The following is a 13,605-nucleotide window of genomic DNA, read 5'->3' as shown; positions in this document are numbered from 1 at the left end:
TCCAGTTCCTAACCCTGTTCAAGATTTGGAAATCAGTGATTCTGATCTTGAAATCCTTGAACAACCACCCTCAAACATCCTGGAATCTAGATATATTAATTCTGAGCTTCTCTCAATCCTGAGTCAGTTGCATAATCTTGTGGATCAACGAAGGACAATTGATCTCACAAGTGCATATGATGACTCCTGGGCATCTCTTCAGAACCGGGCAACTGAGCTAATTGAAAGCATAAGGGCTAAGTGCATCAGAAGCAAGGAAGCTTCTGTCAGGAAGTTAATGGAGCATCTGAATCAGAGTCTCAGAGTAAGAAGTTCTACACTGCTCCTGGCAAACCAGCCTTTCTTCTCAGAAACGGACTACTTGACCAGAGAAGCCAGGTTGTGTAAGCTTCTGAAGAAACAGATGGCACAGCAGCAGCAAGAAGCTAAGGAAAGGGAACAGGCTCTTCTCCAGAGGCAACAACAGCTTGAAGAACTGTTGCAGAAGAAGATTGAAGAAATGGAGGAGATGAAGAAACAACATCAAACCAACCCTTAGTTGCACACCCTTGTGTTTTTCTTTTTGTTTGTTGTTTGTTTTAAATTCCTAGTCCTTGCTTCTGAAACCATTCTGTTTTAATTCTCTTTGCTTCTGAATGCTTACTGATTCTGACTGTTTAGCTGCTTCTGATATTTTAGATATTCATGTTCATTTATTTTTGATCTGATTAATTTCTTGTATACTCTCTTTTGTTTGAGTTTTTCTCAAATCTTTTTGTCTTTTATGCTTATTTTAATTTTTTTTTTTGATAATGACAAAAGGGGGAGTATATGTGACAAGTATTTAAAGGCTCTGAGCCCCATTAATGGCATTTGAAATTTTTGAAAAACTTCTATCATTCTTACCTTATTGGTATAAGCTATGAACGAACGAAGGAGTATCAAAATTCAAGTAAAATTAATTGAACCATTCTTCTTATCTATAAGTTAATTCTTTCAATGATTCAATTTTGTTTTTAAGCTCTGATATTTTTTATTGTGCGAAAAATGAATTTAATTAACCTGGATAGAACTTAGGGGGAGCTTACAAACCTCACCTTAAAGACTATCAGACTCAGGGGGAGTTTGAGCTTACAAACCTCAGATTCTGAGCTTACAAACCTCAGAACCCCAAAGTCAACTTGTTAATTAGATTAACAACAATTGATCAATTTTAAATACTTTTGTTTGTCATCATCAAAAAGGGGGAGATTGTTGGAACAAAATGTGTTTAACAATGAACCTTAAAGGGTTTTGATGATAACAAGGTATTAAAAATTGTAAATTGGACTAGCTAATATTTGTTCAAGTGTACAGGACCATAATTATAAAGTTACATCATCATTGGTTCTGAATGAGCAAATAAAGAGCTATGGAAACAACAAAAATTTGAAGCTTGGACGCTCCTGAAGGCAACTTGCTACTGAAGAGAAAAAGCGCTCCTGAAGTCAAGCTGCTCCTGAAGAAATAGTGCTCCTGAAGTAAGCTGCTCCTGAAGAATAGTGCTTCTGAAGACAAGAGGTCCAGAAGCCACATCATCAGAAGCTGCGTCATCAGAAGCTGCAGAAGTCATATCATCAGAAGCTGCATCATCAGAAGCTGCCTCATCAGAAGCCATTTCACCAGAAGCTGAATATCAACTGGATTTGCAAAGAATCAAGAATTGAAGAATTATCAATGCAAAAGCTGTCTATTGGATTCGAAAACACAAACAAAGGATTAGTGGAGTTTGCAACGGTCATTTCAAAGGTGTTTGAAGGCGTGTGTTTGCAATTTGGACGAAAGCATTGACATTGTACTTTGTACGAATTGTACAACCACGTTCTCCACTACTCTGTTTTGTGTCCACGCTACAGGACAAGAAAACAGCTCCAGAATACGGTTTCGCCTGCATAGATGTTCCTTTGGATAAGGAATGGATTTCAAATTTGTTCTTCATAGGACAACAGCCAAATCAGGCAAAAGATTATTGGTGAAAGATCAAGCTTCAACAACGACTCTTTGGTGCGCTGGCAATTTCACAACGTCTCTTTCACACCTCTATATAAAGGAGTGAAGACCTAGAGATTTGGTAATGCAAGAACGCTGAACGAAAGACTCACAAGATTTTCACAAGTACCAAACCTCTGCTGAAATTGTTCTGCATTCACTTAGAATTTCTGTGTCTCAAGTCATATCTTAGAAATTCTTAAGTCCATTGAGTCTGTATCTGATTTGTATTGTGAGCACCTCTGATTGTATATCAAGTGTTCAACCTTAAACAATTTTCTGTGTAATTTTGTTTAGTTAAGAAGTCTCTTGCAGTTGTGCTTGAGCAGGAAGTCTCTTGATTGTGTTCTTGAGCAAAGGAAGTCTCTTGCTTGTGTGCTTGAGCATTGGAAGTCTCTTGCTTGTGTGCTTGAGCATTTGTAATCAGATATTACTCATAGTGAAATCTCCTTGGAAGTGCAAGGGGGACTGGACTACTTCCGGATTGTGGAAGGAACCAGTATAATTGCTTTGTGTCGTTCTTCTTCTCTCTCTCTCTCTGTTTTATTCCGCTGCATTTAGATTCTGATTATCACTTCAGAAGCTGTCTCACTTAGCTTCTGATCAGTGTGTTCAGTTTTTAGGAGAAACGAAGAATTTTTCTAAAACACAATTCAACCCCCCTTCTTGTGTTTTTCTCACCTTCAGATAATGTTGCATTTCCATTGGTTGTATATGAAGCTGGCCACACTGTGTAGTTGCAATTGTTAACTATAGTGAATTCCGCTGAAAATACCACTGCAAAATAGAAAAGATACTTTAGACATTGAACATTGAATATATTCGTGTGTGTTAATTAATTTGCCAAAAATGAGAATTAGAATAAGTGAAGAGAAAGATTATGATATTTATTTAATTTCTGTGTAAGAGTACCTGCAGTTATTGATAGATGAAGTGTCAAGAAGAACAAAAATGACATTGGCTTAACCATATGGAAGCTAAATTTGAATTGGAGGAGAAGATGAAGATTAAAAAATTGTAATGCAAGTTTTCTTCTAATTATTCTTCTATGGTCTGAAATGGGGTAAAGATTCTCTCAATTTATAATTTTTTCTATTTGTTGCAATTTGGAGAGAGACACATAAAAAATAATGATGGTAGGATCCACTTAGTGATAGGATCCACCACTTTTTTTTTTGTGTCCTATCACTAAGTGGATCCCACCATCATTTTTTTTTATTTGTCTATATCTCTCCAAATTACAACAAATGGAAAAAAGTTATAAATGAAGAGGATCTTTACCCCTGAAATGGTGCCAATTTAGGAAGGGAATTGCAATGAATTTACGCGCTAGATTTAAGACTTTTACTTAATCGCAAGTCTTGACCAATTGGCTGCCACAATAATTGTTTTTCTCTTTGACCAAAACTGCCACACTGACATGTTTGAAATAGTTTTTGTTTTCAGTTTTTGAAATATATAAGTCCTCTTTTCACAATAGTTATCCTTTAACATATTTTAGTTTTTTATTCCCAAAACTAAAAAATTCAAAACAGTTTCCAAAACTGTAATTTTAAAAATAGTTTATCAAATAAGTTTTAAATTTTCAAGTTTTTAAAAACTAAAAAAGAGTTTTTGGAAAGTGTTTCAAACAAGCTCTTGCTTTGCTGGTTCAAATTATCCTTGATTAGAAATCAAACATTAACACAAAAAATAAAATGCCACAGTAATTGCTACGTCTTGAAGCAACAAAGATTGTCTTCGGTCAGCAATTTTAGGCATTCATACGGTCACTTCATTGAAAGTCTTAATTTTTAAGATTGGTATTTTTGATTTATAAAAATAAAATAAAATCTGCAATATTAAAATCTAGATTGCTTGATATGGATTAATGACTAGCGTGCTGATTGTGTTAACGTTAACAATCAGCTTATGAAGTGTACCTCCTTTTTTTTGGTATGACTATCAAATTCTATTAATAATGCAATAGAGCTTGTATTACTATATTGAATTTCTATGTCAATAAAAAACACATTATAAACACTCACTTTTTTAATAAATGGATAAAAATATGATTTTGAAATGAGGGATTAAAACTTCAATTGTTCTAAAATAGTGAGAGAAAAATCATTTAAATCTATTTTTTATTTGACAACATGACATACCTAGCTAGCTTCCCCCCTTAAAAATAAAATAAAAAATACCCAGCTTTTCTTTGTGTATTAGCTCAATGCTAATAATTTAATACTTTAACTTCAAGGTTTAACTCAAATCTTCTCGGTAGAATAAGTATTGATGTTTCATTTTATTAAATGATAGTAGTAATTTATTTTCCACATTTTTTTAAATAATACCTTTTTGAAAAAATAGATTTTTAAAAAAGTAGATTTTTGCTTATATTAGTGACCGGGGTATATATATATATGGGTTATGATAGAAGACACATTTTGTGAAGGTGTCTTTTATCAAGTTATTCTATGAGCATTTGCGAAAAGACACCAACTTACTTTTATGAAGGTGTCTTTCAGCAAAGTTATAACTAAAAAGTGAAAATCACACCTTAAGGCGTGACTTGATAAAAGACACCACCAAAGGGTGACTTGTAACAACCGATCACTAATATAAGCACAAATCTACTTTTTAGATACATTCAATTAATGATGTATGTGACATATAATAAAGACCACATACATTATTAATTGAATGTAACTAAAAAATAGATTTTTGCTTATATTAGTGACCAGAGCGTGTATATTTGAAGAAAGACATTTCAATGATAGTGAAAGCCATATATCACGAGTCAAAGGGACTAACGAAGTGTGTTCTACGGAAGTGCAATAGTTACTAATATTATAGAGACGACTCAGTTAGCAAAATAAAACAAGGAAAGATCTTCAAAAGTCACCAACTAGAAACAAGTCTTTGTCCTTTGTGGATGAAGGAGAATTGAAATCACACAGCTTTGGCTTCGAGGAAATTTCGAATTTTATAACAAAACTAGTTACAAACCCGTGCTTCGCACGGGGTGGATTACTTTTTTTCAGATAATTTTGTTTGCAAAAACATATTTGTTAACGCTTAAAAGTAAACTGATTCCAAATATAGATATTACATGCATATAGATATAAAAAATCATGATTCATAACATATCAAGTCCTAGACAGGTCTACCATAAACGAAACCAAAACAGAAGTTATACAACATAGATTCTAAAGTAGTTGTGTTTAATAAATTACAAAGTTAAATTTGAGACAATATCAAAAATACTCATGATTAAAAAGACAATCTTTAGCCACCTACCTCTAGCAAAACCAAACTGTTTTCACTATCTATAATAAAAGACCAAGTGGGTATAGAACTATATTTGACAACTTTCCAAAAAGAAAAAAGAGAAGTGCTACAGGTTTGCACATAACATTTTCTCTAACATAAGAAGTTAATGAGAAAAATCACCAAATTATCATCACTGGCAAAATGTCCACCGACTAAAGGACTGAAAAAATTAACGAAAGAAGCATATATATTTAGAGATCATAAATATGTGATTTTTATATATTTCTCATACCAGTGCGAGACAAACATTTTTCCTTTATTTTATGCCGTTATTGACTCAAATATAATATCATATAATATACCTTTTATCTTTCGCACGGGTTGAATAACGTATCTTGTAAAAAATTGTTCCAAAAGAAAAATGAGCAAATTAATGGATATTGCACAAGATTTCGAAAGACTTCTCTATTTGTTCAAGTACTATAAAAAACGGCATAAAATAAAGGGTCAAGTACACTGTACACATGCGAAAGGGAAAACTAATAACATTAACACGCACAAGATAGAGATTCTAATGCAACATTTAGATTTGATGATGAGTCCCATTTCACTTATATCTGCTTCATGTATGCTTCTACTTCCTCTAATAGCTTCATGTGTTCCATTTTCATAATTTATCCAATGAAATTGACAATCTCTATTTTATATTCAACGTTTTTTTTTGCTAATTTATTTTGTGTGATCAATGATATAGCACCAAACCAAACTCTACTAATTTGAAGAAAAAAAACTCTTAACACAATTCACTGCATTGTACTAATTTGGTTCTCTATATTTCATTGTGATCAATTTTTCTGCTATGCAATCAACCTGATATATCAATTCTCTAGACATGAACAGTAAACTTTCAGAATAGATCAATTATATAGTGTACTAATTTTGAAAGAAGCTCTAACACAATTTAAATACTCAAAAATATTAGCTCAACTGACATGGTAAATTCTATTGGTAACAGATAAAATATAGACTTGAATTTTAGTATAAGCCATCTTTCTTCAAAAGATTATTTTCAAACATGCATATGTGCAACATGATCAGACTCATTATGAGTTCAGTAAATTCATGAATGCAATGTAACTGTAGATAGAAACTACGCACAATTGCCTAATTTCAGAAATATGCAGATCAATCCCCTTAAACTAATAACTCAGCAAATTCTTAGTGTCATCTTTGTCATTTGTCATCTGTAATGAGATCATTAGATAGACGCAAAACATAGATGAAACTATGCAATTGTATTATGTCCCAAACCTTAATTTTCATCCAAAAATAATGTAAAGAGATGCATATTACTCATGTGACTTTATAAATGGAGTTCTCTATTTCGTTTAACAAATGGAGAGGATTCTAATTTGCTATTATTGAATAAACAACAGGTTTGTTGCTAGTTGAAATATAATAATGTTTGAAACCTCCTAGGCCAAAATTAAAAAGGTCTTCATATAATGTTTGCCACTATTTAAGAATAATTCATTATGCAGCTAACAAATCTTCCCAAGATGTGAACTCGTGCCATTCTCCATACTTAGAGCTGAATGTTCCTCCACCAAATTGTTGTGCATACTCGGAAATAACACCGAGAGCAGAAGCATCACACAAGTCTTTGCTATATCCTTAAGGGACATAGGTTGTGAGAAATTACATAAGGACATGCTAAGCTTCACCTTTGCTTTCTCTGAAAGATCCTCATTCCCCTTACTGCCATAACATATATAATAACACTATGCATTAGAAACAATTCGCAGCAAAATTTAAAGATAAGGGTGAAAAGTGATACATGCATTGTGTAGACTGCCACTATTTGGAAGAGAAAATACAAAACATTTCAGATCCGAAATTAGCAAAATTAAAGCATGTGGGGCTAAAATGTCCCATTATCTCACCGGGATTCAACTGGAAACTTGTCTATGAATATGGGAGAAGAATTAGGATAATTTGGAGGAACCAGCAAGCGCAGAGGCTGAATAGGTGACTGTAAGGTGATAAAACACAAATAAGGCTAATAAAAGCTATAAAAAAAAATCAGTTGCAAAATCTGGGAGTCCATACCTGTAGTGAAGCATATTCAGATTTTAAAGATAGGCTGAGAGACACAGGAATGAAAGAACATTTGACAATGGTCCCATGAACCCAGTCAGCAGCAGCAGCTGTAGTTGAATCAACATCTTCATTACTTATGTCTACTACTGTGTCAATAATTCGGCGATTAATTTGCTGTATTTCTTCCAAAAGGGCATGATTAACCTGCCACAGTACACAAACTCTATCAGAACCAAAGACCAAAACATCAGATCGGTTATTGAACACAAATTTAAGAGAAAATGTAGAGCTACATAGTAGTGTCATAGCAATGACAAATGTATTAAAAAAAATTACAGTGGCTTAATGGGAGAGAAAAAAATAACTGTAAACTAATCAAACATGGGTATAGCATGTGTTGTTAAATTTATATGACCAAATCAAACATATTCCAAATGCCACCAAGTTAATGACAGTAGCATATCCCTCTAATTGCTTTTATGAGTTTACTTACTCAAAACAATACACTTCAATTTGTCCCTTTTTATAAAGCAAATCAACATTGAAGCAAGTACTTCAAAGACGGTTTAGAGAAATATGGAATATCGGCCTACATGTATGCTAGAATAATTTATAAACATTAAGTAATACCAGAAAAGAGTTTAACATGTCTTCCATCAATATAAAACAACTGACCTCTATTGGCCACATTGCTTCAGTGAGTTCACCAACAGTGGCACAAGGGTTGAAAACAATTTCGGCGCCATTCAAGCCAAAAGTTTAACAGTTTAAAGGATGGTGCCTACCATAACATATATTAATGGCAATCTTTCCAAATTCTGTTTCAAATACAGGGTGACCTGTATTTCCTTCCATATAATATGTACTCTCAGTGAAGTCTCCGACTCTTGTTACATGGTTGTGCAAAATTTTGTATGTTTATTAGATAGCTGAAAGACGGTCTATTCCATTAGAAGTGGAAGTAGAAAGTTTAGAGAATTTACCTTCCTGTGTATCCCAATTATATTGCCGTGATTCCCAATCACAACCGCAGTGTTCCGAATAACCTCTCCGTAGTTCATATCCCTCTCAAGAAATGGGCTTATAATCACCATGTTATACTTCAGTGCAAAGATTCGCAAAAATTCAGTTGATTCCCCGTCAATAGGTTCTGCAAATTCACACCACTTCTTCTCTCGTGTAGAGAAACCAAATGGCATCATCCAAAATTCCTACAATCAAATTTTGAATTTATATAAACAAACATCGAAGGTTTTACTTTCTCAAAGATAGCCTTTTCTTGGTCGATAAAGTGTTATTTGCAAAATTGTAAAACAACCCTGCAAAATTTTTATAAATAGTTAGTAGATAATTCCTTTTCCCCTTTCTTTGTCATGATGGAAAATTTATGCTTATTGAACAAAAACGGTTTTGAACAAATTGTGTATTCAATTGTTTGCAGGTTTTAGTGAGTATAAGGTATTAGGAAAGACACTAAAAGATATGAATAGAGAGGGAGAAAAATTACAATCTAAACTGTGATGATAACATTAATTACATACAATCAATGGAAAAACAACAGAGATTCATTGAAGTAGAATTTAGTTTCACAGTAATATTTCAATTCAAACATTGTAGGTTATACATATTCAGCCTCTGATTATCTCTGTCAAAATCTGCAAATAATGGAATCAAATTCTCTTTTGGAAACCAATAATGGTTCAACCAAAACCATACAATGAATAGGTTCTTGGCCAAAATTTATTCTTCCTTATTTATGTGAGATGGGGAAAGGGTTACAAACAAAATAACAAAGCATAGACAATCAGAGAAAGAAAGAGAGATTAATTCATGATCTTTAATCTATAATCAAACTAACAACATAACACCACGGAGAGGCCAAGAAAAATAATCTAACATCAGACTTCACATTAACTTCATAACGGGCCCATTATACAGACAGCAAGAATACTCTATGATCTCCTAGCCATTAAATATTCACAGAAAAACAAATTGATTGTTATTATAATTTGAGATAACCCTGGAAAATACTTCACATGACAGCTTAGATTCCATCAAACAGTGATTCCATATTATAAAGTTAGTACACTTTGGATATATGCACATACAGCTGAAGAACATAGAGGATTTTCACAAAGAAATTTGAAATATGCTCAAGAAAGAATACAATATCCAATCAGGATCAGTAATAGACCAAAAAATGATATGATAACATAATAATGATATCCAAAAAGCTATGATCATAAAATATAATCCAATTTTGTTATGTATTTTGGCAAATACTCTTTTTGTTTTGCAACCCGAGATCAAGAACCATCCTGAGTTTAGCCTTAGGCGGAGGCGCCTCATAGTAGAAACTTGGTACCGGCTTTGCTTTAATTACTAAGTTCTTTCTCATCTGCTTGATGGCTGCTTCTTGCTCTTCCTATAAACGTTATTATTAAGTAAATAATCATAAAGAAGCTCTTTAATAAACTTTTATATGACAGGAGAAACACAAAACAATTCACTCATGCACATGGACTAAAAGCATAGGGTTTGGCATAAGGGGTTAGATGTTTCCTGTAAGAAGATCAATATACCTTTAGTCTTGCCTCATACTGGCTTTTTTCCTCTAAAAGAGCTCGATAAGTTTTTGGTTTCTGAGGCAGGATTTGCATTGTTCATCCTATGTATATTTGTTTAGATGATTTATGTCCTATAGTACAATACTATCAATAAAATAGATTACATAATATTTGCACTATCTAGCTGTGGTGACTTTGCTAAAGACATGCCCCTCTTCACATATGTGCAACATAAATTACCCCATTAGAAAACAACTTTCCATGTTCAATTCATTAAGATACTGTACTGCAACTATAAAAGAGCTCCTTGAAATAAATTTCTTTTAAAAAAAAATGCTGCTTTAAATAAGTTAATTCTCTAAAAACTGTATATAAAAAAAAAGATTAAGTCTTTATTCAGCCATAATATGCAGATATCACATTATGATATATCCTCAACATCGACAAAAATAAATCACAAGTACACAAAATAAAACCTTTAGAAGCAATTAGAACAGAATTATGTGAACTAATTTAAACCTACCACGTACCAATTCATATTAAGGTGAAGGTGCGTGCCTTTGAATATCAAGTAAGGTGAACAGATGATAAAGTTAGCATATATTTAACAAACTTCAAGTTTGTGGATGGTAAAAATGATGGATAATGTAAAACAATGAAAATATGACATCAATAATGCTTACCTTGTGATTTGTTGAGAGACATGGGTAGCGCTCAAAGAAAACCGATAAGCATTGCTTCAACCGGGCAGGTGAAAAACATTTGATCTAAATTAGCTAATTGTACAGGGCAAGAATAGTACGAAGGGAGAAAATTAGGAACCACCTGTGCATATTTTCCGATATGTCACTGAAGTACAAGTAAATGGGCTTAGATAAAAGCACAGGGTGCAAAGAAGCTGGTATGCTTGGATAGTTATCACTTAGGAGAAGAATTTTCGCAAAGCTCTTCCCAAGAACAGCATAAATGCATTCATCTCCGTTTCTATATAAAACCAAAGAGCAACATGTTGTTCATTCATCTATAAAACCAAAGCACAGGGTGCATTCATCTATATCAATTTAATACTTTAGTGAGTTTGATCATGATAATATGTAGGCATTTTGTCTTACACCACTAACATCACTAATGTTCAAAAATAGCCACTCAAAGCTCCATTTAGCGAGGCAAAACATCCACACACATCAGCACTCAGCCTATACATATTGGGTAAAGCAACAGGAACACAAAAAGCTCCCTTATTTCAATTATATTCTACATAAATCCAATTAAGTTAAAAACCAGTAGTTAAAGATATATTTCAGAACACTTATTGAAACATTAGTCAATATGAACAAAAAAAATATAGCTGCTAATCAAGAAGTAGAGGGAACAAAGGTGAATTACGTATTTGTCTATATTTCTAATTATAACTACAGAACTTGACCAAAAAACAAAATTATCAAAACTATAGAAATATACTCTCTCTGTTACTTCCTGATATTTTGTCTCAAAACTTCAGTTTGGTTAGAAAATCAATGTATAATTACACATTTCCATTTATGAATATCATGAGAACTTATTGTGAATAAAAAATAATAAATAAGTGTCAAATTTCTGAATGTTTACCTTGTCTTCATCACAAGTTTGTTCTTTACAAAGAATAGTTTCAATCAGCAGCTTGTAAGAGCCCTCTTCAATAAAGGGCCAACCTTGATTTCCTTCATAAACCTGAAAAACAAATAATTAGATCACCTAATGTAGAAAGGAATTCACTTGCCTGTATTAAAAAGGACCTTATTAGGCTTCAACAGATTCCTTTTATTTCTAGCAATCTATATATGTAAAATTAATTTTATTATCTGGATATGTTTATGGTACCTGTTTATGGTACCTTATTAGGTCTTGAAAATATTATCAGTAATAATGTAGCTTTTGCTTCCAAAGTCACCAATCAGATCACAAAAACTAAAGATTTTTAGCAAATTTTTCAGGTAACAATCAGTTCAATACAATGTATCAAAGAAAGCAAACCAACACTATACCAGCAAATTTTTAAGCATCAGATTTTAACAATTCAAATCAATCAATATTATAAAACCAAAGTGGTCCAATGGCTCATAGACTACAAATGAATAAACTTGTATGGAATTTGAAAGAAAATAGAGACTATCTTTCACTCAAATATTGTATCAAACACCATCATTATAACTTTATTCTCAGACAAACACTATCTATCAAAGTCAACAACCAAATCACAAGAACTTAAGATTTTCAGCAAATTTCCAGATAACAATCATTTCAATATATCCAAGAAAGTAAACCAAGACTATACCAGTTCCAATGTTGGTTCCAAATTCTGCATCAGAAGTCTATACTAGTTTTTCACACCTTAGATACAACATTTAGAATCCTTATCATACAGAATTTAGAATAAAAAACTATCATCTTGAAATGCAAATTTTTAAGCAGGAATCAAATCAGTGTATGCAAACTTTTGTCAGAACCAAATGTCATTCTCATTCAAATTTCGCACGTAGCCATATCTATGAGCCCTACACCTAATGAAATCAGTTCAATATTCCAAAGAAGTTAGCAAAAATCTCCCTGGTTTCAAAAAGAAATAACAAAATCATGATTCAATAGCAAACAAAAATAACACAAACAGCAACCAAATTCTTAAAATTACTTAGTGATCAACTAAATGATATCCATGGCCATCTTTAACATCAATTGATCACAAACACTGATTCAAATGGCTTATAATCTGTTTATTTGCAACTTAATCACAACTTATTGCTTTTCTCTAAACATTTTCCAATTATCTCAAACATGCAACCGAAATCAAATTAAAAAGAACCCAACAACATATAAGTCAGTTTTAAAAAACATTATCCAATACTCATCAAAAAAACAAAACAACACAAAGTGAGCAAAATCACACAAAAACAAAACAAAATAACAACAAATAATTGACATAAACAGCACCAACTCCCACAATCACACAACCTTATGCTTGATGAGAAAGAAACCTGCACAAGATCATAAAAAACATGCTCAGCACAAATCCTAAATCACAGAAAACAAAAAACAGAACAGAAAACATCTAATCATCCTAGACAACAATCGAAAAACCCTTTTTGAAAACATGCAACCAAAGACCAAATTGTAAAAATGGGAAATTACCAACATGCAATCGGACATGCATCACACAAAGAAAACATAAAACACCAAAAAAGCATCTGATCATCCTAGACCACAATCAAAAAGACCCTTTTTTAAAACATGCAACCAAAGACCAAACAAAACCCAACGATAATGTAGAATAATAAAGATTGAAACATGCAATAGATAAGAAAGCAAACAGATGAAGCAAACAAAAAAATAGACCAAATCAATCATCTTTTACACTAAATCGATTTCAATTTCAATCGATGGTATGAGAAGAACGATACCTTGTTGGAAATTTAGGTCTTAATAAAAACAGATCTCATAAAACATGTTCAACAATTATGAATCAATAGTGTGTTGGAACAAAATGTGTTTAACAATGAACCTTAAAGAGTTTTGATGATAACAAGGTATTAAAAATTGTAAATTGGACTAGCTAATATTTGTTCAAGTGTACATGACCATAATTATAAAGTCACATCATCATTGGTTCTGAATGAAGCAAATAAAGAGCTAAGGAAACAACAAA

General features: G+C 32.5%; 1 protein-coding gene across 1 annotated transcript; it reads right to left on the bottom strand.

Annotated features, from left to right (window-relative positions):
• Window positions 1-6,575: 6,575 nt before the first annotated feature.
• LOC146949025 (uncharacterized) lies at window positions 6,576-13,347 on the bottom strand. Its single transcript, XM_085745150.1, has 6 exons — window positions 9,942-13,347; window positions 9,643-9,784; window positions 8,343-8,570; window positions 7,369-7,563; window positions 7,203-7,291; window positions 6,576-7,017 (listed from the first exon to the last, which is right to left on the bottom strand). The coding sequence occupies exons 2-6, from the start codon at window positions 9,706-9,708 to the stop codon at window positions 6,801-6,803; spliced, it is 795 nt and encodes a 264-aa protein (XP_085601276.1). The 5' UTR covers window positions 9,709-9,784; window positions 9,942-13,347; the 3' UTR covers window positions 6,576-6,800.
• Between the last annotated feature and the right edge of the window lie 258 nt (window positions 13,348-13,605).

This window comes from Medicago sativa, chromosome 2 (genome assembly GCF_051527215.1).
Source record: "Medicago sativa cultivar Bolivia chromosome 2, Bolivia_mono, whole genome shotgun sequence".
Classification (NCBI taxonomy): domain Eukaryota; kingdom Viridiplantae; phylum Streptophyta; class Magnoliopsida; order Fabales; family Fabaceae; genus Medicago; species Medicago sativa.
This window is presented reverse-complemented; position numbering and strand designations above follow the sequence as displayed.